A 26,778-nucleotide genomic window follows, 5' to 3' on the forward strand; every position below is an offset into this window, starting at 1 on the left:
TGCCATTTTTTTTCCAGTTGATTGGAGGGTTCGTCCGTTGGCGGTGGTTGTTAAGTTATGGGCAAAGCATCATAGGCTTAGAGACTCATACTTGACTAGCTACTCATTGATGCTGATGCTGATTAACTTTTTGCAAAGTACATTTTTTCTTTATTTTGTCAAATTGTTTTACTTTCCACTTAGAGTATTGACAAATATAAATTCCCTTTTTATTATTATTATTTTTTTTTAAGCTGTTCAGCCACCAGTTCTACCTTGTCTTCAAAATCTTTTGAAAGATAAGTTCAAGCGTGACCAAAATATTCAGGAGTTGAACTTTTTTGAAAAGTTTTACATTCCGTTTACCTCTCGAAACTGCCAAACTCTAGCTGAATTACTTCTTGGATTTTTTTCGTACTACAAGGATTTTGAGTACGTATTTGATGGGATATGAATCCTAAGTATGATAAAATAACACATTGATATGGATTTTTTTCTTTTAGTTTTGCGAGAAATGTTATATCAGTCCGAGAAGGTCGTGCTATTCCACTACAACAATACAAGATAACATACTACCATGACATGTCCACCTATACATACAGATATTTATACATTATCATTGAAGGTATGTACTGAGAAAATTTAACCAGTTCATACATGAAGTATGTATTTCATTCGATTACATTTTTTATCATTTATTTCTTTAGAACCTTTTCATTTGGCAAACATAAGCAAAACAGTACGTTACATTAATGAATTTGCAAGGATAAAAAAAATTTTTTCGTCTTCAAACGACAGACTTAGCAGCTCTAAGACCTTAGATTCCCTATTTTTTAATTGTTAATCATTGTGTGCTCATTACAACAAAATATTATTTTTCTTTTTTCCTCTGTGTAACTTATTTTTCATGTAATCCTTTTACGTTCCTCGAATAGTACACTTGTATGTAATAAAAATAATATGCTTCGAAGTAAAGATTCTTTTTATAATCGAGAACGGTTCATTTTTCATAAAATCTTGTTAATAAATTTCACGCTTAAAAAATACATTTAAGGTTTATTTATAGAAAGATGTAAATTTTTTCAACCCACTAGAAACAGAACGAATTAAATAAAAAATTTTTAAACAAACTAAATAAATTTTTTGCTTTTCATCCTTATTTTTCATGAGTACTTTTATCATCCCTTACTAAATATATTTATTTCATATCTTGACCACGGATAAATAATATGAATTCTCCATCCTTTAATCTCTTGTAATTGATGCATATTATTATGTAAAAAAAAAACAAGTGTCGGAGGGGAGGCAAAAGACGGGGATTCCCAAGTGCGTTGCAGTGTGTAAGGCTGCGAATACATGGAGTCTTGAACTTGAGTGCGAGTGAGAAGCAAGAACATATTACTCTCTTTCTCGCACTTACACGGGCATACGGGCTGGTCCTGGAAGTTCAAGACTCCATGTATATATACCTACCTATACGCAGCCTAAGTTAGGTGCCTAACGGGTATTATCAATTTGGCGCTGCATGCAGTCTCAAATAGCATGAAATAGCACACCGGTGACCGGACATTGTATAAGTATATAACAAAGGAAAAAAAAGCGATAACAAACGAATCGACGCTGGTCCTTTGTTTTCGTTCTATGTGCTTACTATGCAGTGTATCCTTTCTTGCATGGGTACTTGGGCCACTTAGTGAGCAAAAAGACTTGCGCGTGTGCAGATTGTTCTGGACGCTCGGCTTTTTACAAGTTTTTTTTTTTTGTGCGAAAGTTGAAGTATTTATATACATATATACCATCTGGTTTCTTTAAGGTAAAGTAGTTTCAATACTTGTTGTGGTGATAGTCGCGGTCCTTCATAAATACTTAATAAGAATTTTTTTATTTTGCGCAATTGTATTACGAAATTTTGGAAAAAATACGATTACTGATGTGCACTTCCTGCATGAATCTATGAGCAGCTACTCAAGGAGTATCAACCTTACAATAGAATTTATCCAAGTGGTTTAAATCATATCTTAGCTTGTAGTAACAATTGTTTAACTTTTCTTGTTAGGTATTCGTAAAAAATGGCTGAAGGTTGGCAGGTGTTGTGTTTCGAGGCTCCGGATAGGTTCTACACCAAGGCTAACGCTTTTTTGGAAGTAAAAAGTCCACCGGAGGGTTGTTACGTCTTGTCTGGCTTGTCTAAAGAGATTTGGAATAAGTTTGAGAGTAACAAGCAAACGCGTTCTGAATACGTCAACAAAATGTTCCTCTGGAGGCAGCTCAGCAGGTGCATAAGGGTATGACGATTAGAATAATTCAAATAATTATTTAAATGATGCATATTTGTAAACGTTAGTCCATTATTATGGTGAATAAAGTAATTAGAAGATCTTAACTTATCTTTCCTCATATTTTAGACGGAATTCCCTGACAAGAGTTTGTTAGTGGCTGGTTCGACTATCAATGGTTTTGGACTGAAAAGCAGTGACATAGACTTTAGCTTTATATCAAAGCCAATGAATACTGATAAACAAATATGTTTGAACACCCTGACAAAGTTGTTGAAAACTTTGGAGAAAGAATATGGTAAATAATCTTTTAAATTTATTTTCAAGTTCTTGACACAACATTCAGGTAGAATTCTTGTTTCAGAGCAATTGAGTTCTGCTAAAATTGTACCTGCCACGGTTCCAGTTCTCAAATTTAAAGACACCCAGTTTGACTTAAATGTGGATATCAATTGTAGCAACGTTGCTAACATAAGAAACACTTACTTGTTACATTGTTATGCACAAGGTCAATGATTTTTTCAACATTTTCAATATCCTTTTAACACCCAATCTGAATAACACTCATTCTTTAGTTGACTGGCGAGTTAAGCCATTGGCGGTGGTAATTAAACTATGGGCAAAGCATCACAAGATCACTGACTCGCATTACAGATCCTTTTCAAGCTACCTATTAATGCTGATGTTCATAAATTTTTTACAAGGTAAGAAAACTTGATATTTCGTTTTAATCGCTCATAGGGATAAGGAATGTAAATTTTAACTTTAGTAGGTGTTCAGCCACCAGTTCTGCCTTGTCTCCAAGATCTTTTGAAAGATAAATTCAAACATGATATAGATGCTGAAAAATTGGACTTTTTTGAAAAACTAGACATTCCTTTTGACTCTAAAAATCGACAGACATTGGATGAGCTTCTTCTTCAATTTTTTTCTTACTACAGCAACTTTAAGTAAGTCATTTCATTTGACATACGACATTCAAAATACGAACAAATATTGAAATTTTAATTTTAATGTAGTTATCAAAAGAATGTCATTTCGGTGCGGAAAGGACTTTCAATTCCAATGTTACAATACAAGTGGGACAGTACCCATGATACAATTTCTTACAGCAAAGGATATATTTTCATTGAAGGTAAGAGTGAAATAAAATTCATCCATGCAAAAATTTCAATCGAGTGTATTCTTTACTGTTACAGAACCTTTTCACTTGGGAAATATTGGCACGACAGTACGCAAACTCTCGGACTTTGAAAGAATTAAAAGTATTTTTCTTAGTTCCTACTTAAAACTATTAGCACATGACACCCTGAAATCTATTTTCGATTCAAGTTTTTCATAAATTATTTATTTATCCGTCCCAGTTAAGATCTTTTTATTTTTATATTACGAGTATAGCCAAGTTTTATGTCACATTTTGCTCTGAAGGTTGACCTTTCCACTTGTATTTTTTTGTATTATGTAATTGAAGTATGTAATGTAATGAAAGTAATAAAACTTTTTAATATCAACGAATTAATTAGAGTTAAGATCTTGAATAGTAACCATCCATTGAGTATAGTTTATAAATGATCACGCGATACATTTTTTACTCTCATCCCTGAAATTAATGGAACATGTATTTCCTGTGGAATAAGGTGGACATCTATATGTATGTGTGTGTATACACGTCTCTGGAAGCAAGTGTGGCATCATTATCTTCCCATTACATATGAGAGTTTTTCTTAACTTGCTTTCAAGCTATGCAGATCATAAGACAAAGTTCCATCTGCACACAATTTTTTTTAGTTAAGGTTTAGGAGCCTCTGTCATACCATTAGCTCATACATTGTCTGAAGAAAGTAACGCAATGCCACTACAGGGACAGATTTTCAAGGTGAGTAGAGTCCATTTATCAACGGCTGCCGTAAATTTTAATCATTCCTACTATATGTAAAATGCACCGTCATCTATTCTATATTTGATATATGACACTGCAGAAACGAGGTACTTTCAACTATTTTTTCCTACGCTGACTTTTACGGTCACATAGAAGAATGTCAGCTTATATAATAATGATAAACAACTGTAGCAGGTCAGAACGCGTACAAATCGCTGAGATCACTCTGATGAAGAGGTAGGTCCGGTACTTACTCGATTCACAGCACAGTGTAACACTTGAAATTTTTTTTTTTTTTTTTTTTTCATGCTGTTTTCATTTATATAAAAGAACCCTAATACAACTTTCTTTGGGGCACATTTTTTATTTTCAGGAATTTTCTTGGGTTTTTTAAAACGCGTTTCTCTCATTACATAGGAGATATCATTCATGATGGCAAGTTTTGTGCAAGTAATAAAATATTTGCTTCTTTTAACTTTTAGTTTTTTTAAGATTCTCCTTTGTTTTTTAGATTTTGACACTAACTCACTATTGGTCAATGCGCAATATATTTTATAATTGAAAAAATACAACTTGATCAAGTCTTTTACAAGTTACTAATTTTTTTTTTAATTTCAAATCTGAGATTTATAGTTACTTTTTACAATGATTAAAAATACATCATTAGTTATATAAAATGCTTTTTTAACTGCATGCAATAATTAATTCAACAAAAAAGTTTTTAACACAAAGTTGTATTTAATGCAAGTAACTTGCAAGTACACAGTGAATCTCGTAGATTGAAAAATAGGTCATTTTCATAAGATGAAATCTACTTAATATTTTTTATAATTCCATATTTTCTACGTTTGATGACAACGAATTGCCATCAGTGCTACATAGAGGATACAATTTTTCAATTGTATTAATGACGTCTGACAAATCGTAAGGGAGTATTGGATATTTCTGGTGTGTTTCTGGAAGTATTTTATTATAAAGAAATTCAACAATGTTGTACGTTTTGTAGTCCATCGTAATGTTTTTGTAGTTCTAAAAAAAAAAAAAAAATTGAAACCATTAGAGAAAAAAAAAAGTCTGAAATTCATTTGCACAGCTAAAAACCATTAAGTTTACCTTCAATTGTTTGTTTTTAGGACTTGTTTGGATAGCTTTTAAAAAATAAGTTAAAGCATTCTTAATGTCGATCTTTATGAAATAAAATTGCATGGCTGTATGTAGAAATATTTGTTGCACCAGAGTAGTATTCTTATTGTGCCTTGTCAACATTTCGTCCAAATGTTTGACGTAATTAAATTTCTTGTTGAGAAGCGACATGCATTTCGCATACTGCAGGTCTGCCTTGTAATTTCCTTTTTCTGCACCTTTACTGTAATACAAGGCAGCCATCTACAAAGATCCAAATTATCAACATCTTCCTGAAAACTTACATGTACAGTAGCACAAATGAAAAAACAAAAAATTAATTACCTGGTAATTTTTTTGTTTTTCAAAGTAAAGCCCTTTGTAATGGAGATACATGCTATTATCTACACATCTGATTTGCACAAAATCTAGACAGTCCTTGGCATAATCGTAATCTTTGCTCTTTATAAAATTTAAAGCCAATCTCAATCTTATACCAACGCTTTGTGGATTGCTGTTATATATTTCCATGCTTATCTGCTTAGCTTTGCCATACTCTTTCATTTCTCCGTACATTTGAGCAACAAAAACTCCATAGTAATGGCTTCCAGACAACTCGTATGCTTTGAGCAGGTGTTTGATCTCGTCTGGTAGAGGCTCAAAGTTGGAATCATCACGCCGCAAGTGCCGGATTTTTTTGCCAAGGATAAAATGCCACAGTGCACAGTTGGGGCTGTTTTGAACAGCTCTTGAGGCATAAGCCAGGGCAATGCTCTTGGGCGCATCAAAGAATACAGACCACGAAAGGCTCTTACAGCCATTGAGGGTGCCAATGTTGGTTTTGTCGCGTAGCTGCTGTGCATCGAGCAAAGGTACTTCCGCCAAGATTTTCTGTGCTCCGGCATGATTTCCTCTTGCCACGTAATAGTGGTACTGGCTTGCTCTAACAATATGTACCAAGATTTTGATGGATATTCCCTCTTTTTCTAGTTGCCTACCAACAAACATAGATATTGTCACACAATAGTTTGAAACAGCGCAGTATCATAACAAAAATAAGCTAAAGTATGAACACAATGATAAACTCACGGGAAATCCATCGAATTGAGTACTTCAATGGTCTCCTTGACCTTGGCGTAAGCAGTATGCAAATCTTTTTTTATCACGTGCACGTAGATGAGGGTGATGGAGTGCATCAGCGCCTTGATCGGCTGATCCTCGATGTTGACGAACGCATCTTGCTCATAGGTTTGAGCGAGATTTTCGTCCATCACCCAGGTAAATGGGCACTCGAGCTTGTTTTCTGTGGCCTGCACATCATCATCGTTCGAACAATCTACGTTCATTTTCTCTTAATTTCCTTACTATTTATATCAATAGCGTGACACACGTGATACCTCCTATCCTCCTAACAATGTAACATGATCTTTATGCTGCGAGATTGTATAGTCGATTGTCCATACCTGATGCACGCGAGTTGTATTGAAAAACAATAGAATGGTCGGAATCAGAGATAAGTAGGGTCGGAATACTCGGAATTGACGAACCAACGGGTAAGAATTAAGGTGTAAGTATAAAGGTTGTAAGGGTTACAGGTGAAACTGCTGGGGTGTCGCTCGCTCGACGTACAGACTAGTAAACTTGTTCAGACCTGTTTTATCTATCTTGTTTATGCATACAAGTCAACAATATGAAAAAAAGAGTGCATAAAACATAATGATAATCTATGGCGTACTTATTTTGGATCTTGCGGGGATTCACTAGGAAGGATGAAAAAATATCATCCACGATATTTACAATACCTACGGAACTTTTACATACGTACTGATGTATAATATCATAATTATGTATTATGTACATACATACAATGTAACTAGGTATAATATGCACTGTGCAGGTAGCTGAGTTATTTCCTATACCTACTAGCTCTTATCGGAGTGCTACATAAATAGGATACTTAGATATTTTATTAGGAAATAAAACAATAATTTAAATTCAACACAATGGAGGATGCAAAGAGTGTAAAATATAAATATGTGTATCACGATTTGGATTTATGGTGGTATTTACGTTTTTTTTAATAATTATGGCATATGGTGCTCGTTCAACGATGACTTTTTATTCCCTGGATCATATTAATTCTAAAAATGTAACGAAAATTGGATAGGTTGCGTGTAAATAATTTATTTACAGTTTTTCAAGGAACGATTCAGATGACGAACGATAATTTTCGAAGACGCGCGACTTCATCATTTTTCAGATACTCAGATGACATGATGACATCTAAATGTATATCTTTGGGAGTCTTTGGGTTGAGATTCAATAATTTGAGTTTCGCGCGAGCACATGGGCGAGGGTTCGAGTAATAAGGGTGTGTACGCACAAGTATGTTTAATATCACTTTAATGCTACAACGTTGAGCTAATTGTACATAACTTAATAAAGAGAACCTCGATGTAAATGTCACTTGGATTAATGTTAATAATTATACATGGCTTTTCTTGAGCACGTACAGGCCGTCGAGCTTGGCGGCGTCCCGCGCGCAGTCAGACCTTGCCAAGGTCACCTTTTGGTCCCTTTTCTTCTCGACTCCTTTTCCGGCTATTTCCCTCGCCTCAGCTGTGGTGGTAAGAGAGCGCCTAAGAGCAAGCAGGACGGTCGCGGTACCACGGTGATCAAGCGCGGCATCGCTTGCCGTACGCCAGGACGCCAGCGCGTGCGAGAGAGAAAGAGCTTGACTGAACTAGTCAAAGTCCTCTAATCAGCACCAGCGCTTGCTTGCGACGATGGCATGTCTGACGTATCTTATCTCTTTATCTGTCATCTTGACATCTTTATCTTACTGCAATACGCATGCGCGAATGCTTTCAAAAGAAATCAAAAAGCGGAAAAGCTCAAAAAGTCAAAAATGCGCGTTCCGCTAGATGGCGCTGATGTTCATTCAATTTATCCGTCATAATCCGTCATCCGAATCGGATAATCCGAACATTCGATATCCCAATTTTGATTATCATATTACTTATCCCGATTATCCGTTATTTAATGAAGCAGTGGTGATGGTGGACAAGTGAGCGTGTCAATTGTTAGTAGTGAGTTATTATGTGTATTACTTATAATTAAGTTACGTAGAATAAAATTAGTGAAATTCTTTTTATCTAGGGCCTAGGGTATCGTTTTGCAGTTGTGCGGCATCTGTGTCACAAACCAATGTATACATTTAAAGCATATAACAGATGCAATAAACAATTGAAATAAGAACAGGTACACAAGTATATAGGTAGAGTGTTAGTAGAAATTTGATGAAATTGTTGTAGATACATCCGAACTGTGAACTTGAAACTTGAGAGTCCACTCTGGGGATAAAGGAGAGATGATTAGCGCTAATGTCGGGGACAGCTTCTAAAATTCATCGCCTCATGTAAATTTACATTAATAATTGGTGCTTTATCATAAATTACTATGTACTACTACAAACTGTTTTTTTTTTTTTTTTTTTTTTTAGGCATCATTTGAACTTTGAGACAACAACTCATTCTGATCGCTGATTGTGTAAGTATAAGGGTGCCTGTACATGGAAGACCTGATGCTGTTTGGCAACTTCCCGTCAAAGCTCTCTGGTCTCATGAGAGTGAGAGAGAGAGGTTCATCACGTGACCACATTTAACCTCTCTCTCACTCTCATGAGACCAGAGAGCTTTGACGGGAAGTTGCCAAACAGCAGGTCTTCCATGTACAGGCACCCTAAGTAGTACCTACTCCATCTACGTAAATGTGACCGCTTTAAATTGTAGTGAACTTCATTATCTGAAGTACAGATTTCAGATAGTCCAGATGATATACTTATCTACAATGCACCGCCGTAAGAGAGCACTGAAAACTGTGAAAACTGAGAAACTGAGTAGGTATACAACCTAAGAACGGGTATTACCGCTCAGTTCTACTTCAACAGCTTTCCTCCCAGCACAAGTAAATATATTTTGATTATTATTATTTACCTAATTCTGAATTTAAACTAACTAAAAACTATAAAAAAAATTATGAACACACACAGAAGGGTGCGCGCGCGCATTTATTTTCCCTCTCTTCTTTTGCAGCATGTTTTGTACTTAGCATGTGCAGAAGCAGAAGAGTGTGCGACGTACATGCGGGCATGTGGCGATGTGGCTAACTAGTACTATACATACATACATATATACAGTAGTCTCTTTCTTATCTCTCTCCATCCAATAGCATGGACTGGCTGGAGTATCAGTGCACCTACAGTGGCTCAACATAGCACCCGCGCCGCTTTCCTCTCTGCAGGGAAGGACAGTCGGATATTTTTTTTTTTTTACTCGAAGAGAGAAAGAGAGAGATTAGGAAAAAAAGAAGCTGATACATCGTGCAGTTGTATACCATCTTAGTCGCGAGGATGAAACTCGACGAGCAGCAGCTGTTGTTCTTGTAGCCTAACGCCGATATACGTGTTGAGAGTTGGTGGGTAAACCGCGCGCAGAAGCCGACTCTTCGGGGACATTGCACACTTTGCTCATAAATCAGATCTCAAACTTCGCCCCACAGAGAATTGTGGGGCTTAACATTGTCTCCCTTTAGCTTTGGAGTACGTGTCTGGCGAATGTAAAGAGGCTGGCCCCTTTAAAGCATCTCTTGCCTTAACGATACCTACACACGAGGTGAGTCCATGTTTTGTTGTTCTCTCTTTTCCTCTATTTTACTTATTAGTACAACCTACAATGTACTTATACCTACCTGTCTACTATACTTGTGATGGTTGTACGTATAAGATATGGTATACATAGAAGCATGGCCATGCCGTTTATGGTTGCGGCTCCGAAATTACGGGGTGTAAATCCGCGCACATGTAAGTAGATGTTCATATATTCCCACTTGAACTTCTTTTATGTAGGTAAACATGCACAGTACCCATCGGCCGCGTGTGGACTGTGTATTTGTGTCAAGGGTAGAAAGTACGTAGTAGACCTTACAGACACCACCTACATTCGTAGGACTTCATAATATAGGTACAACTAAACTCTTTGTTTTTTTTTTTTTTTTTTTTTTTCGCGCATTATTTTGTACTTTTTTTTTAACAAAACGAGTTTTTTCACACGGAAGCGTTTTCAATTCACGGCATGTTTGTGAATTTCGCACCACTTTGTACGTCGTTACCCATGGAAAGTTTATTTGAGGTTTTTGGAACGTGTATTTTTTTTTTTTTTTGTTTTTCTTCGAGGCAGAAACCGACACCGGGATTAAGCAGCCTATGTGTAATACACACTCGTAGATACACGTCGTAAAAACTTGATATACCTATATTATTCCGTAGTACGGTATCTCAATAATGTTTATGTTTCTCCTTGTCGACTTGTAACGTTATTCAATATGTGTATAATGTTATACTTGCGTGTATTATGTAAACTATACAAGACTTGTGACGCTTGGTGATGTATAAGCTTTCGTTTGTCAATGTAAGAGCTTAAAGCTCCATTTTGAGTTTGATCCAACGTAAATTTTGCCTCTCTTGATATTTTTTATACGCAATGCCTCACACGTAACGCCTATTGTAATCGTTATTTTTTCGTACGACTCGTGCGATCGAAATTTTCTTAATCAATCGTTTATTTCTTACCATTTTCGGTTCTTTTCAGTCCTTACAGTGCATCGCAACAATTTATTCTCCATAGCGACGAAATATTTTTTATTTTACAAACCACTTGTGCTACGGGAAAGCAACTTGTACACAAACCAGATAAATTGCTATTTACGATACGATTCATACAAAATCATATTCGCGTACATGTGACGCTTGGATAATGAAGCTTTTTTGTTACGATTCCAAGCGGCACAAACATTTCTCATTTATCGAACCAACACGTGCGCAATGTAGTAGTATATTATCAACGGGTACAAGTACGTACATAAACATCAATTATTAAAAGTCACTTGGGAGTTGTCGGTTTTCTTTCATTGAGTATTACATATTTGTAAAAAACATTGCTGGACCCGTGTCTCGGAAACACCATACGGAACAGAGCACAATAGATTATAATTAGGTATAGCTCGTCGAGACGATTCGATTTCATTAATTCAAACGAGTCGCCGGCTGTCTCATATCCTATGCAAATAGTGTTTGCTCCAAGCCAACGTAGATCCTAATGTTAAAACGCGTGCGTCCTTGAAAATCTCCATATTTGTTGATGAACTTTTTAGCCGTCACTATTTTGAAGAATAATGCGATGAAAAATTAAAACAATCCCAAGTGCAAGAAGCAAGTTTTCAAACCCGTGAACGTAACGCGACGTAACGTGATGCACTTGCAGTTTGCAGTGTGATAACTGTTCATAACGTGTGTGTATGTATACACCGCATTTGCGTGAAAGCAATGAAAGCCCGACAAGTGGCATCCATAGAATTTCTATTTTAGCAATTGCGGACAGTTATTTGTTTGAACAGCTGATTGGATTTGATATCATCTATTTATTTACTTGTTTGTTTAATTATTAATTTCTGCTAATTCAATTTACGTGAGAACAAAAATGAATGTTTTCCCTAAAGGTGAAAAAAAAAAAAAAAAAAAAAAAAAAAAATCAATAAATTGTATGCTTTACATACCATCCAAATTCACGGTTTATTAGTCCGGTGTTATATGATTATTTAAACGACGAGCGATGGAACAGAATTCGTCTAAATCTAAATCGGCTTCGATTTAATTTCCTTCTGAAATAAACATCAGCTTGACTATCCTTCGTCGAAACGCTCATCTACAATACGTTTTCCGATGCGCAAAAACATAATATAGGGTACGCCCGTCAGTGGCAATCGTTACTCTTCAACGAGTGACGGATACAAAAATAAATAAAAGAAAAGAAAATCCATCCGAAATTCTGCACCGCCAATTTCATTGGGAAACCCGAACAGTTACCAAAAGCCATCCTAAGAAATCCTTCGTAGAAATAAATAATAACTAGGGGTTGGAAGAAAAAGGACGGAAGCCCTAAGCCCTAGCGTGTAGCGAAATGAAGGAGGAACAAGAACCAATATGTACATATATATAAGAGCACCGTTGTCGAAGCTATATATATATATATACACTATAGGTATATTTTAGCGGGAGACGCTGAAACCAGCGTCCGTGGCGTCACTCTCTCGTGTTTAATTAAATGGGAGAGTACAGGAGGGACTAACAAGCGCCAATTGAAATATAGTTTTTTTTATGGAAAAAGCCGGCGCTTCCTCGTACAATATACGTCACATGACGTAAATGTTCAACGTGCAGCTGGTACTGAATTATCGTGTATACGGTACATCTGGGCAGTACATATCTAGGTATGGGCGTGTTTTATATGGTGTGCAAAAACGACGTAGAAGGATACACGAGAGGAAGAAAAAGACCTTGTCAAGGTCCACCGCTGGCACGCAGTAGCTTCCATAGCTGGCCTTTTTTTTTCCAATGCGTCGAGAAGAGGGAAGGTTGTTGTATGGTGTTGGGGCTGGTAAAACTAGTTTTTTGCGGCTAAAAAGAAAAAAGTGATCCAAGAGAATGCATTAGAAGTTTTGTATAGAAAGAGGCGTTGGAGGCTGAGGAGAGCGTGTTAAAAACGTTAAAAACGCTCGTCGAAATGTGATCGATAACCACGTGCTGGTGTGTACAAATGATTTTTCCCCTGTCTACCTATAACCCATCGCTTCCTCTTGCACAGCAGTAAAGGCGTACCTACTTAGTAAGAAAACTCATTTAGGTACGTTGTTTCGAACATAATTGGCCAGGTGACGATTTTTATTCATTTTGATGAGGTATATGCAACTATTTTTGAATTTTTTCAAAGTAATTTATTTTAGTCCGCATCATCCTTTTTTTCGCACGTATTTAAAAAATGAGATATTACCATTTAAAACTCCAAAACTTCCTTATTTACACAGTGTAAGAACTCGTATCGTTTTGAAAATTGTATTTAAAATGTCTTTAGTCGAAAACACGTGTTTTACCTATTATAATCTTTTTTTTATCAGTCTAATAATTTGTGTTTAATGAACAGTTTTGAATTGACTTATAATTGAATAAATTCATTAAATACAAACAAAATTTTATCCACACCCAAGTTTATTTGAAAAAATTTTACACAACTGTACTCTTATTCTTACTGGTATGAAAAAAAAAAAAAAAAAAAAAAAAAAAAAAAAAAAAGTTGACGCAATAAAAAAGTTCTCACATTTTTGTCTCAAGTGCAAACAGACATTTATAGCCTACGGCTTACTATATCTGTCTATTTGACTACTGAGAGAAACTCGAGATCATGTTATTTATTCTTACGTTACATTATGTATACGCGTACACCGCATAAAAAATCGCCTACTCATTTTTTCTACATTTGTTAATTTCATTAGGTAAACGTAACAAGTTTCATTGTAGATACAAATAAAATATTTCACTGTAAAATTTCACATTGTAAATAACCCACCAAAACCCAAAATGAGATTTATGTGTTCGTATTTTTATGTTTTCCAATTGCGATGAAAAAAAAATGAAGAGGCAAAGTTTCCAGGCTACCTATTTTTTTCGCAAGATTAATTTTCAATGTTTACACTAGCGTAACATATACATACACTTACAACGTTACCATTGTACCAATTGTTATGTCTGCGTTGGGGACAAGCAATGCCTATATATAGATACCCCCCGCATACACATCACACTCTTATCTTCGCGGGATGAATGAATATAATATACATGCCTCGTAAATCACAATGATAACATATATTATATTGTGCGTGCGCAGATAGTCGTATACCATATATTTAAAAAGCCCGTTCATTGTTCCTGTGATCTCAGAAAGTCCCATTGCGCCTACGAGCGTCGCACGTCTCGTGCTACATCAACACCTTTTGTACCCCTTATCTTATATAGGAGAAAGAAAAAACATTTTTTAATCGTATTACGATACTGTTGCGCTCCGCGTCAATTTCCCCGAAGAAGCTTCATATAACGTGCAAAAAATACTGAAAGAGCACGTGCAAAGGATCTTGATGAATCGGTGCGCGCCTGGATAGAACGACACCCCGACTCTTCTTTGTAATCTTTTATTGCTTTCTCGCTCTCTTTTTTTTCATCCTTGCACAAGTCAAATTTACGTTCAAGGGCTGCAAGGTTGACATGCCACTCTATAACGACCGACCGCTCTTTAAGCATTATCATTTCCAGGAACGATACTTACTTCGTAGTACATCAAGATATTTAATTGGGTAAAAAATGCCATTAGCCTATTTTAGTAATGAATATAATATATACAACCTATTCTGATGTCACGAGGATTAGTGGCGTGCAGTTTCCGAGAAACTAAACCGTACAGTTTGTCTTTTTACGAATACTTACTTTTCTTATTATTATTTTTAAATTACAATTTAATCCATCTACTTTTTGTTGAATGAAAAATTCTTCAAAATAAAAAGGTGTTCAATTAGTGCTAATGTTTCACAAGAAATGATAACTAATGGTTTATAAGTAATTCTAACTATATCATGTCTCAAAATATTGGGAAAATCATTATCACGTGATAACATACTGTAACGTTTTTAAATATCGCTTTATAATTAATTTTTTTTTTACTACTTTTGTATATCTTCCACTTTTTTTTTTATACTAGTATAATGTGTAAAGTTTTAGTGTGTTATCAATAATCCTACATTTGTTTAGTGTGTATCTATAAAGTTAATTAATGAAAACAATTTTTTTTTTTTCCTCAATCAAATACATTCTTTTTGTTAAAAATTATTTTTTTATTTATTACTGTTCACGATACAAAATTAAAAAAAATTTTTTTGTAGGTGAATTACATTTTATACGTTGAATTTTATTGCTTAAACTATTGTCGTTCTAATTTTTCTTTTTTTTTTTTTTCTTTTAAATTTCTAATCATTGTTTGAAAAAAAAAAAAAAAAAATTGGTCGAGCCCTGCGTAATTAAAGTAGTAATTTAAAAAACGTGTCAACATACTTAATAAATTCATCACCTTTTTATCAAAGTTGAAAAAGTACCTGTACAAGTCTGTGTTTACCGTGTTCATGATAAGGATGAAACTTTTTCTGCTACCATATTTGCTTTTACTGAAACGTATTGTATTGCGTCATAAACACATTTACTTATTGTTTATGTATAGTTGTATAATTTAATGGTGTATTTGATAAATCATACTTAATGAGCCCACTGTACGAATTTAACACAGTATACGTCAAATTATTGTAGCCCATCACTTGAATTTCGCGTGCGCGAGTATAATACACGAATCTGATGATTTCCAAGTTTCATTCAGTTCGTATTGGTTTCATCCGGTTCATTTCTGTAATAAAAAAAAAAAAAATTGGATTTGACACAAACGAGAATATTTTTCCGAATTTTAATTTAAAATCTTGAAGCTGACTTTTGTTACCAAATCTAGGTACTTAGTATTTGTTTTTTAGATGTCATTTCCTAATGTTTACCATTATTCACCACACACTTGGTAAATAAATTATGCCAAAGAGATACAAAGGCTCATCTTACAAATTCAAGAAATTTCTAGCGTAGCTGAAAGTCATTATTTTGTTTGTTTGTTTTTTTTTCCTCTGTGATATCGAACAACCAACCAAAGCGTATCCAATACAAATTCAAGGTTTCCACGCGTTTCCGCTACTCCGTAATACGCGCGATATTAAATTTATATTTGCTAAATATTGGAAACTGTACCACCTGCTCGCACGATTGGAGAGTATTTCTTTTTTTTCCGCTTCTGTACATGACATTTTGTTTTTTTCTTATTCCGGAAAAAGAGGAATTAGAGGCTCACCAACGGAATTACGCAACAAACGAAGACATCGTGCATTATGTAATAAGGACGTTGTGTTTTTATCATGTAACACTCGGTCGGTATACTTAAACGGATTATTCCACTTTGTGACGCACTCGGAAAACCTTTGCTCGCTCTCCTTCTCTCTCCTTCTCGAACTATAAAAACTTCGCTTGGGATTATTTTTTTTTTTTTTTTGTCAAATGTACGCAGGTAAAAATATTTGGTAGAAATAATGCATCAAGTAGAAAACGGCTTTTGCTTTACTCGGTAATCACATCGAATTTCACGTTTTAAAAAACGTAAAAACTGTGTGTTTAAAACTTCAAAGAGAAGGAGAGAGAAAAAAAGCACTCGAAGCGCGAAAACTCCCTCAGAGCAAGTCGAGTGAGAGTAAAAACGTCAAAGGTGGATTTCCATCGATGAATAATCTACAGGCTATACGTGCTTGCATCTCACGTGTATATAGAGCCAAACCGACAGCTGCACGTATATGCGTAGCTTTTCACTTTCAAGGATATCTTTCACTTGAAAAGGGAATGATGACTCGATAAGGACAAACTCCAGCTGTACGTGTATGTACATGAACGTCAAGTGAGCGTTTTATTCGATTAGCGCGGAATCGACATTTGCACGATGTAATAGACGATGGTATTTACGTGCGTTTTTTAAGTGTATCGAGTATTTTGTGCACGCGAACTTTTGAATATAACTTACAAAATTAAATATGCCTAACTACGTGTAATGGAAAAAAAATTGGATGCAATGGCGTGTCCCTCGGTTATTTTATTTTATTTTATTTTTTCCTCTTTTGGCATTAATATTACAAAATCAACTTTGTATAAAACGTGTAGTTCTGGTGAGATACTTTTAAAATAAAAACGAGCGAGGAACTTTATTTTACGACGTCAACTTTTACAACCTGATTTTCTACTTTACATAGTAATACTTTGATATTTTATACGTCCATCAGTAGAAACGGTTCAAAGTAATTTTTATTCTAAAACTACAACGGTAGAGTAAGATTAGGTCAATTTTCAGAGTTTAATTTATTACAAAATCAATGTTGTTGGCGAAGCAATCTTCCGTAAGATATTTTATATTTGTTGAGAAAAAAAATGGTGGTAGAATTATGTATAAAATAGAAAGAAAAAAAAATTTTTTCAATATGTGATTGAGTCACGTTTATGCCTGATCACTGTTTCCTGATAATTTTATACAAAAAATTTCGAACATGAATCAACTAAAACTTGACAAACTACTCATTGTGAAGTTAATGATAAATTCGTAACTTCACAGTTTTGTCATTATCCTTTTCACTGCTAATGATTTCCGTCAATCGTTATCGTATAACTTTTAATTGTCAGCGAAACTTGCCCAACTTTTTTTTGTGTGAATAGTATCCACTTCACTTAAACTTTTGAATTATAGTTTTTTTTTCTTCATCCACGTGAAAGAAACTTGGTTTTAATTTATTAATATGTGTTTAGTTTTTTCTTCTTTTCAATCAGGTCAGGGTTTAAAAGACATATTACGTAGGTATTTATTTAATAATGAAAATCTAATAAATTTTTTTTATATTCTTTCCTTTGTATTAAAAAAAAAAAAAAAAATTATTACGACTTGTTTATTCAATCATCTATTATATAATTTTAATTTTTAGATTACGTTTAGGTTAGACATGCAATTTCAAACCAATCTAACACGAATTCATGATTTTTTCGAAAAATCAAAATTGCTTTTAGATTATGTGTGTGTGTTCCACGTTTCCCTAACCGGTTACTCGAAAATTACTGCATAATTACCGAACTTAATAATTTTTGCTTCAACACGATATTCTTCATGATAATGTAAATAATACCTGTATAATTTTGCACGCTTATCCTGTTATTGAGTATACAGCGTGTTCTGCAAATGTTTCCGGAAAACTATACCACACAACATTGAGCTAACGGGAAAAAAAAGTGTTAAACAAATTTTGATCTAACTCATGCTTGTGTTTTTCAAGAATCTTGCAAAAATTCTATTTAAATTTATTTCCTCGAGTCAAGGCACTTTCCATGTAATCTAATAATGGTAACAATAATTTTAAGGTTTTCCTTTATACCTATGGTATGTATGGAGACACTGGGCAAAATTTAGTTTTATTTATCATTATTAATATTTTGTTTAATTTATCTTCATTTATTATAGTTGAATAACTGAACGGGTGCTGTGTAAAAAAATCTTGAGGCTGATTTGTTTTTTTCTATGAACCCATAACCGAGCCATTAACTCTTTTATTTTCATATAAAATAGAGAAATATTTACCTAAAGGTGGTATATTATATAGTTGTGGCGAGATTTTTTCATTTACGAACGTACAGCTGCTGGGAACACAAATGGGAAAATCTGCGAAAAAAAGAAGTGGGCCCCATAAATCACGCATTGTGTGTAGTAATTGTCTTTGCTCCGTAGCACATCCTTTATTTTCCTCCTGGAAAACACAAATATGAGGAAGAATAGCCTCCGTAGTTTAGCTGCAACAAAAACTCGGAAAAACTTGTGATACATGCGTTTGGAAATTAGCACGATTTCGTGTCAACTGCAGATTTCTCTCCGACTTTCTATTTCTTTTAAACTCAACTTTGACCAGAGCTTAACATGGAACTTTTTCTTAAGCCATAAATCACCAAAAATACTGCAGTGTGAATCATATACCTAAGAGATATGGTTTACCAAAAGTCGAAGACGATGCCATTTACGATCCTACGTGGTGTGCCACCCAAGAACCTAAGTAGTTTTACTCGGTTTTGCACCGTGGTGGTGATGGTTTTTCGTAGATCTCGGCAGAAACCGCGTGTACATTACAAATATATATTTACACGACAGGCAGACGAGCAAATATCTAACATTATATATAACTTCATCCTCAAAGCGAGCGCGTTGAACCCTCTCCTCTCTACCCTATGAGTGTGTACGCGCGTGTGTGCCTATTATATGATACGCATACCTGGTCTCCAAAATTTCTAATATATACATACAAAACAATGATAATTGCCTACAAGCAATGCACTCATCTAATAGTTAATGTACTCACTTGTTTTTGTACAGTGAAAATTTAACTATTCGAAGGTTAATTTTACCAGTTGCATAACTATAGTTGAAACAGTTGTTTCTTACTGTAAAAACGGTCGATAATCATTATTTGTACCAACTAGTTTTTTTTTTTTTTTTTTTTTTTAGGTTTTACTAATTTAATTAATACTATCCAAATAAATTACGCCCGAAATAACATTTATTTAGGCTATAATATACAACTCCCTTCGATCAGTCCAGTCGTCTTATTTATAATGAATAAGTTTTTTTTTTTTTTCTACGTATGTATAGGTGCGAGTGATTAGGTTAAAACCAAATACTACAATGAGTAGTTAAACAAAGCGAACGTTTCGAAACGATTGATCGTTGAATAATACGCCGCGTGACTGTGTGGTGTGTACGTATCGTTACTTGGAAAAAGTGGAAGTAATGGATAACAGATAACATGCATCTCTCTCTCATTGAGGAATTTTTTTTCAAAAATTATGTTACTTTGAATAAGAATCTTCGACACTTGAAACCATTATTTTAGGTGTCAAAGTTCCGTTTAAATAAAAAAAAAAATTGTGGCCCATTACATAGTATACGTACACTATGGTGTTACCTGTATTCCATGCAGATAGCGCTGTTTCAGACTTGCTTGTGAGTCAAAACTTGTATTACTCATGTGTACCGCATACTTAAAAGAAATAAGTAAACGGTTGCCGAAAAATTTCCTTCGATTCATTCGTCGTCGAGCAGAGCTATATGGTACACTCATATTAGTTTACAGCTCGTTATTCTTGTGGTGATTTTTCTTACCAACCAAACTTTGACTGCAGATATTTTTTTTTTTTTTAATCTGACGTTTGTTTGACGTACATTAGTAGAATTGAAAAAATTATTCGAGGTATATGCACACGCTTCTTGGCAGGGGTTCATATAATTTATGTTTTTTATTTTTAAATTAGATTGATATTATAACTTTGGCTTTAAAATATCCACAGCTATTTTCATTTTTAATTTTACATGTCGCACTTTTGGAATAATTATCACGTGGAGTAAGAAAGTGAGATCAGATTCAAAGATATAGTTCAAATAAAATGTTCAGAAACTGATTAAAATAAGCCATGCCCATTACAATTATTTACTTATGTGACGCAGCATCCTTGAATTTAGACAAAAAAAAAAAAAAAAAAAAAAACTATGTACGCTTCAGTATTCTTTGTTGTCTAAAATCGCACGTTTATTTTATTTCCACAACTAGCACGTCTCGTCAGACTATTCACAAGGTCGTGTTCTCGATTGTTTTTTCATTAGTTAAATAATACAGACAGAGCCATAATTCCTTGAAAAAAAAAAAAAAAAAAAAAAAAAACCGCTTTACTGTTGAATTACACACACATATTACATTGTACCACGTATTTATCAATATTTTATTATTTTTTTACACAATAACAATATTAAAATGCACGTATTACGCGTTCTTGTATGTTGCAGAAGTGTCCAAATCGCCGGTATGAGTCTTTAGAGTTTGTGGAAGTTGAAAAAAAAAATAAAAAAAAAAAAAGAGCGCCAAGGGTTTTGGCCTTTTGACGATCAAAAATAACAACAACAACAGATCAAGATGGTATCGTCTATTTCGACCAATGGGGACGCCAAGAGCCTCAACACCAGCACGACCCTGGAGCTGTGCGACGAACAGCACAGCCGGCAAATCCTCGCCTCCCTCAACATGATGAGGAAAAACAAGCACTTTTGCGATGTTGTGCTTCATGTGAGTCAATTTAATTATTATTATTATTATTATCTTTGCTATTATTTTCTTGATGAACTATTACACTTATTTTTTGTACGTAAATTTTAATAATCAATTATATATTCGATCTCAGTTGTATAAGAAAAAAAAATCCATTAGGTACTTACACGTTTTGAGTAGATTTTTGAGCGACAACGCTTGATCGTTAAAAATTCGCCGATCGATTAAAAAAAAAAAAAAAAAAAAGAAAACAGATTCGTATTAATATTGGCATTAGCGTATAAAGTGACACATAATGAAATTACTCCACCCACAAATAGGCTGGTAACGCAGAGATGCACGGGCACAAAGCGGTCCTGGCAGCGGCGTCCCCGTACCTGTTCGAGCTCTTCACCAACGGCGAAAATCAACTGAAGGACCAAGCTCCCACCTTCGTCCTCAGCGGTAGCATCGATAAAAAAGCTCTGCAAAAACTCATCGATTACGCCTACACGTCCAGGTATACATTACATTTATATTAATATTATTATGTATTAAAGATTACTTTTTACAACGTGTGTGACGCGATGAAAGACTTGAAAAGTTCTTTTAATTATTCATTATTCATTGATAATACAATTGTGAAGAAAAAAAATTACATGATCGATGGCAAAAAAATTGTTTGAGTAAAACAATGAGCAAAATTTCGTTCTCTAATTGATTAAAAAAGTATTGTCAATAACGCGCCAAACGGGTCTAACACAACTTGACTACTCATGGTATTGTTGAAAAAATATCGATGTTCGCTCTTGCAATGAACATGTATCGGTATAGCGTCCCTTTTTTTTACATGCACACATGTGAAACCAACAACGACTACTTATCGTTTAGAGATAACCTTGACTAGACCTTGACTCAGAGGTGGATTATTGCATCGTTTGTATCAAAGTTGGTGATAATATTGTGGTTTTCCATCAGAAATCCAATAGATATAATGGAACGAGCGCTCATAGCCTTTATCGAAGATACACATCATGTGTATTATATACCTCTATTTTACATTGGGTATAACAACCAGCGTATTATTACATGAGATACTTTTGTCATGATGCAACTTATTGAAGATCGAAAGTTTGGAATTAAAAATAAAATGTGTCCTTAAACTGGAGTATATATTTAACGACGAGAAAGAAACACGAGAGGTCGTATCGAATAGTCGCCTCCATTCATAGACTATGTATTATTATCTTCCGGAAACGACATTATGACGGTTTACTTGAAAACTTGAAAAGTTCGATGCAAGAAATTTCACACATTTTTTTGTGAAAACTTAATTCTTTTGATAAAACCGTACTTTAGTCCAATTGAAAAAAAAGGCTGCATTAAACACACACGACGACAAAATCACGTTTTTCGCAAACGGAAAATTTTAAAAAATACTCTCTCGGTTCCTTCAACTGCAGTGTATCATTATTAACATTGACACTGAACTTCAACTTGATATCCCGAAATATGTATGTACCAATTTAAAGCAATTACGAAGACAAGAAACAACTTTTGCGTTCGCGCTCTAATTGCGAAGTACACGCTAAAAAGCATAATAATAAACGTAGTCAACGTGGTCATTGTATTTGCCTGTGTGCTTGCACCCAATAAGAGCGCAAAATCGATCGAGCATTGATTTAACAATGTTATTCTGACACTGTTGGGTGTACATATATTTTTGAAGGTCACTCGACGATACACGAGTTTCCTCAAACATGAATGCGACCCACGTTAACTAGGGGGGGGGGACCAAACGATTTTCTTTTTTTTTAATCGTCCCCTAACTTTTTATACGTAATCACTTGTATAACGAATATCACAATACTATACATACATACATTTATTTTGGTAGATTGGAAATATGTCCCTTGGAGGTGAAGTCCATCTACCAGGCAGCGACTTATCTGAAAATGGAGCGGGTGGCTTCGCAGTGCGTCACCTACCTGCTGGACTCGCTGACCCCCGAGTTTTGTCTGGACATTCGAGCTCTGCCCGGCATCATCCACAACGAGAACTTTGTCAGACAAGTCGACTCTTACATCCGGCATAACGTAAGTCGCCTTTGCGGTGTCTCTCTCCTTGCATGTAATACAAGAAATACATAGACTGACCCAGAGTAGATGGATAAATAAGCTTATACTATATACGTGTCGTGCAGTTCGAGGCGGTATGCGCGAGCCCGGCCCTCTCCATTCTGCCGAGCGTCAAAATCGAGATCCTCTACCAGACGTCCCTGGAAATGAGCCTAGTGAACGGCTCGAGTCTATGTTGTCTGGTGCTCGACTGGATCAAGCGTTTCGTGGCCGACGTCGACGAGGAGAAGCCCTGCGTGGTCGAGCAGCTCTTCGAAAAGACCTTTTTGTTGTACCTCGCGCTCGACAACAGTCTCCAGGATTGCACGGATCTGCCGACAGGCGACGTCAGTGACACCGACATTGTTCAGGATTACAAAAAACTGTCGCTCAAGAGCCAAGTTCAGCACAACAAGGCCAGAAGGAAGGGCATATTGCAGCCGGCCAAGCCGAGGGTGCTCATTTACAATCAGAGTCCGGAGGAGGCCAGCGCCGAGGAGAACAAGCAGCTCGAGCCCGACTGGAATATGATTGGCGTCAACAAAGTCGGAGGTCTTTCATTTGCTTCTCATTTCATCTTCTTGTTATTTTTCTCTTGCTTGCTTGCTCGCCCAATTATCACTTCTTCTGGGGACGAGCATAGCACTAGGGGGAAAGAATAACGATCGATCGATATCGTCTCCTCGTGAATTTCAGAGCACACGTTCCTAGCCATTGTGACTCTGAACGGCCGATTGGCTAAGCTGTCGGTAGCTCTGCGCTTGAACACCCCGGCGCCACTGGTGAGCCAAGAAAACGGCAGCCGGCTGCCGGAGGACCAGCGCAGCTCGAGCAGCGAGCCCGATCTCTACTGCGCCCTGCCCACCATGAAGGCCGGCAAGTGCTCTGTTGGTTGTGCCGAGCTAAACGGTGCCCTGCTCGTATGCGGTGGATACGACCGCGTCGAGTGTCTCAAGAGCGTCGACAAGTACATACCCGAGACCAATACCTGGGAGGTGTTGAGCGCGATGCGCGAAGCCAGGGGTAGATTCGGCATTGCCGTAGTCAATGGCAAGGTATACGCGATCGGAGGCTCGAATGGCTCGACGGAGCTTGCCACGGTCGAGGTACTCGAGCCAGGAAACAACAAGTGGAAGACTATTGCGAGCTTGCCCCTGGCGAGGTCGAATTCCGGGGTTTGCGCGCTTGGCTCCAAGATTTACTGCATTGGTGGCTGGAATGGACAGGTGAGTACTTTTTTTTTTTTTTCCTTTTCTTTTTCTTTGCCGATAATTCGAGCCGTTTTAGTAGAGCTTCGTCGAGTCTGTAATCTCATTTTCCTGATCCAAATCCGATTTCGCAATGCTGGAAAAGTCAAAAGAATTATGCACACACTTTGAGAAAACAGATTTGTTTCCAAGAGTCAAGTATGGTTTTAAAAAATATGTATGTTAATTCTGATCAATAGGCCGGAATAAAGCAATGCGACAGCTTGGATCCAACGACGGGCATCTGGTCGAGTGTCGAGCCACTGAAGATCGGCCGCTACCAAGCTGGTGTGTGTGCCTATGACAACAAAGTCTATGCCGTGGGTGGCTGTGACTCGTGGAACTGCCTGAACTCGGTCGAGATCTACGACCCAGAGACCAACAGTTGGAGCTTTGGACCGGGCCTTATAACAGCACGTCGGGGCTGCGGTCTGGCTGTCTTTCATGGCCGACTCTATGCAGTCGGTGGTTATACGGGAACTCACAGTTTGACCAGCACCGAAGTTTACGACCCTGCCGAGCAGGTCTGGGTGCCTGGGCCCAACATGTGCATGCCCAGGGCTAATGTTGCCGTCGCCGTCGTTGGTGATAGGTAAGTCAATGAGGGAGAAGCAAATATCATCAAAATGAAATTCACGAATATGTGATGATTTTCCTTTTATTCGTCTGCAGATTGTACGCGGTCGGAGGTTTTTCCGGGAAAAAATTCTTGAATTCTATGGAGTATCTCGATGTTCATACCAACGAGTGGACGACGTTCATCCCAAAGACCGACGGCATCAAAACGCCCCCGAACCCTGAAATAAACAACGGCTCGGACTCCGTTAGTACCAACGGCAATGAAAAAGATCCCCAGCCTAACAACGTCAGTCGGCAGTCAAGCCAATTTGATTCCAAAATGGAATGAGATATTATTTTTTATTCGCTAAATTAAATTATGTTTCTTTTATAAGCTTCCGTTGCCCCCCTATCCCTGCATCTCCCTTGTGTGTATATTCCTTTCGACGCGAGAATATCCGGAGCCCTGATTTTTATTTCTTTTTATTTTACTCCTCTTGTTGATCGTATGATTTTAAGCACTGGAAGAGATAAGTACAATTTCAATATGAGAATAAATATGTATGATATGCGTATCATCAATGGCTTTGGATGAGAATGGGATGAAGTACTGCGACGTTTGAGCAAGACGAGCCCGTGTCTCTAATATGTTATTGTCTTTACAATGATGTATATTTTTCTCCATTATAACATACATACCGACTAATTCTACGCTATCCTTGATACTTCTGCTGTGTATAAACGTGTATTTTGACGATTTTTTTTTTCCAACATTTGAAAAACTTGGAAACATTTTTTTCAACAAAGACTGAACAATTGAATAATGACACTGTTGGTCTATAGTTTCTCGTATAAAAATTAAAAAAAAATTTTTATCAATAAAATCAGAGCATTAACATGTGAAAATAATAAGTTTAATAATATGCATAAACATATTTATGTAAAAAACGGTATTTTCTACCTGACATTCATGAAAATTAAAATTAATTTGAAACTTAATCGAAGTAAAAGAGTTACATCCTTCTATTTAATGTAACTTGTATAAGTTGTCGCGCATGTTTGGAATTTTTACGATTTTTAAATTATACTAGCACTTTAATCAGCTTATAAAATTTTTCTTTGACATGTACCAAGTACATATGTCAAAGAATATTCTGAATACTTACCTATCTAAAACATTTTATAAACATTTTTATTTCTTGATCATTCCAATCACATGTAACTAAAATTTTGTAAAAACAGTATTGGCACAAAACTTGAATTCGTGTTTCCAGTCTATACTTTGTTTTTCTAAATATGGAAAATAATTTGTATGCAGGTACGAAAAACTGATAAATTGGTAAAACATAAAAAACAATGACATACAGTGCTGGACATTCTCATAAAATTCATGATTAGCCTGAAAAAAAAAGTTCAAACAATCTTTTTGTGACAAGCATTTTATTTATAAATACACGATTGATACGACTTTTAAGTTTTAAATGAATACTTACATGCATTTTTACTTCTACTAAAGAGCGACACACTGCCATCAAAATGAAAAAAAAAATAAATAAATTAAAAAATTAAGACCATTTGTTCCTAAACCAAACAGTGGAAAAGAACTAAAGTTTACAACAAAAATTATCACAAAGAATAATATTCTGAAGATGACGTCTTTGGTGATTTTAATAAGCTCGACATTGGGTCCAACAAATATCAATTTCCAATTGTACGTTTTACATATTAAAGATCTTGCAAACAGCTCTATGCATGATTTATTTATAATGATGAAAACATTGATTTTACAAATGAAAGTGCAGAAAGTATCAAGGTTGCTACATAGATATATTATTTATAAAAGAAAATGTAACGACGATGATGGTAGTGATAATCACCATGTCACCACCGAAATGTTATGCTTAAATATTGACAAGTTATTTGAAAATATACTAGTGATTTTTTGAGAATACACCTGAAAGTATTTGAATTGATAAATGAGTTCA

At 35.7% G+C, this 26,778-nt stretch overlaps 4 protein-coding genes across 9 annotated transcripts; 3 read left to right on the forward strand and 1 right to left on the reverse strand.

The window, feature by feature from the left end:
- Nucleotides 1–21: 21 nt before the first annotated feature.
- LOC106646650 (poly(A) RNA polymerase GLD2-like) lies at nucleotides 22–903 on the forward strand. The gene is made up of 4 exons (XM_014362728.2): nucleotides 22–137; nucleotides 234–411; nucleotides 483–604; nucleotides 687–903. The coding sequence occupies exons 1-4, from the start codon at nucleotides 110–112 to the stop codon at nucleotides 821–823; spliced, it is 465 nt and encodes a 154-aa protein (XP_014218214.2). The 5' UTR covers nucleotides 22–109; the 3' UTR covers nucleotides 824–903.
- A 727-nt stretch (nucleotides 904–1,630) lies between these two features.
- LOC149373369 (poly(A) RNA polymerase gld-2 homolog A-like) lies at nucleotides 1,631–3,209 on the forward strand. The gene is made up of 6 exons (XM_089597493.1): nucleotides 1,631–1,792; nucleotides 2,036–2,264; nucleotides 2,385–2,553; nucleotides 2,620–2,763; nucleotides 2,831–2,959; nucleotides 3,028–3,209. Exons 2-6 carry the CDS (start codon nucleotides 2,049–2,051, stop codon nucleotides 3,207–3,209), a joined length of 840 nt encoding a protein of 279 aa, XP_089453619.1. The 5' UTR covers nucleotides 1,631–1,792; nucleotides 2,036–2,048.
- Nucleotides 3,210–4,829: 1,620 nt separating this feature from the next.
- Nucleotides 4,830–6,985, reverse strand: LOC106646639 (uncharacterized). Its single transcript, XM_014362719.2, has 4 exons — nucleotides 6,346–6,985; nucleotides 5,602–6,250; nucleotides 5,248–5,520; nucleotides 4,830–5,163 (listed from the first exon to the last, which is right to left on the reverse strand). The coding sequence occupies exons 1-4, from the start codon at nucleotides 6,600–6,602 to the stop codon at nucleotides 4,960–4,962; spliced, it is 1,383 nt and encodes a 460-aa protein (XP_014218205.2). The 5' UTR covers nucleotides 6,603–6,985; the 3' UTR covers nucleotides 4,830–4,959.
- A 2,133-nt stretch (nucleotides 6,986–9,118) lies between these two features.
- On the forward strand, nucleotides 9,119–26,744 carry LOC106645913 (influenza virus NS1A-binding protein homolog). Of its 6 annotated transcripts, none has more exons than XM_089597437.1 (9): nucleotides 9,119–9,222; nucleotides 9,487–9,929; nucleotides 20,634–20,910; nucleotides 21,213–21,391; nucleotides 22,769–22,967; nucleotides 23,075–23,540; nucleotides 23,685–24,214; nucleotides 24,436–24,827; nucleotides 24,908–26,744. In XM_089597437.1, the coding sequence occupies exons 3-9, from the start codon at nucleotides 20,761–20,763 to the stop codon at nucleotides 25,140–25,142; spliced, it is 2,151 nt and encodes a 716-aa protein (XP_089453563.1). In that variant the 5' UTR covers nucleotides 9,119–9,222; nucleotides 9,487–9,929; nucleotides 20,634–20,760; the 3' UTR covers nucleotides 25,143–26,744. The 6 variants fall into 6 exon arrangements, with proteins under 6 accessions (XP_089453563.1, XP_089453564.1, XP_089453565.1 ...); XM_089597438.1 differs by having other exon boundaries at nucleotides 9,159–9,222; nucleotides 9,351–9,929; XM_089597439.1 differs by lacking the exon at nucleotides 9,487–9,929 and having other exon boundaries at nucleotides 9,166–9,222.
- The last annotated feature ends 34 nt before the right edge of the window (nucleotides 26,745–26,778 follow it).

The sequence above is a fragment of the Copidosoma floridanum genome, unplaced genomic scaffold (assembly GCF_036245765.1).
Source record: "Copidosoma floridanum isolate Cflo_tuat_1 unplaced genomic scaffold, Cflo_Japanese_pri ptg000032l, whole genome shotgun sequence".
Lineage (NCBI taxonomy): Eukaryota > Metazoa > Arthropoda > Insecta > Hymenoptera > Encyrtidae > Copidosoma > Copidosoma floridanum.

Coding starts and splice junctions, on each gene's coding strand:
- LOC106645913 (XM_089597437.1), top strand. CDS start 20,761: ATGGTATCGTCTATTTCGACCAATGGGGACGCCAAGAGCCTCAACACC. Junction 22,968..23,074: donor ACTCTTACATCCGGCATAAC/GTAAGTCGCCTT, acceptor CGTGTCGTGCAG/TTCGAGGCGGTATGCGCGAG. Junction 24,828..24,907: donor GTCGCCGTCGTTGGTGATAG/GTAAGTCAATGA, acceptor ATTCGTCTGCAG/ATTGTACGCGGTCGGAGGTT.
- LOC106646639 (XM_014362719.2), bottom strand. CDS start 6,602: ATGAACGTAGATTGTTCGAACGATGATGATGTGCAGGCCACAGAAAAC. Junction 6,251..6,345: donor CTCAATTCGATGGATTTCCC/GTGAGTTTATCA, acceptor GTTTGTTGGTAG/GCAACTAGAAAAAGAGGGAA. Junction 5,521..5,601: donor AAAAACAAAAAAATTACCAG/GTAATTAATTTT, acceptor GGATCTTTGTAG/ATGGCTGCCTTGTATTACAG.
- LOC149373369 (XM_089597493.1), top strand. CDS start 2,049: ATGGCTGAAGGTTGGCAGGTGTTGTGTTTCGAGGCTCCGGATAGGTTC. Junction 2,265..2,384: donor AGCTCAGCAGGTGCATAAGG/GTATGACGATTA, acceptor CTCATATTTTAG/ACGGAATTCCCTGACAAGAG. Junction 2,764..2,830: donor GTTACATTGTTATGCACAAG/GTCAATGATTTT, acceptor CTCATTCTTTAG/TTGACTGGCGAGTTAAGCCA.
- LOC106646650 (XM_014362728.2), top strand. CDS start 110: ATGCTGATGCTGATTAACTTTTTGCAAA. Junction 138..233: donor GCTGATTAACTTTTTGCAAA/GTACATTTTTTC, acceptor TTTTTTTTTAAG/CTGTTCAGCCACCAGTTCTA. Junction 605..686: donor TTTATACATTATCATTGAAG/GTATGTACTGAG, acceptor TTATTTCTTTAG/AACCTTTTCATTTGGCAAAC.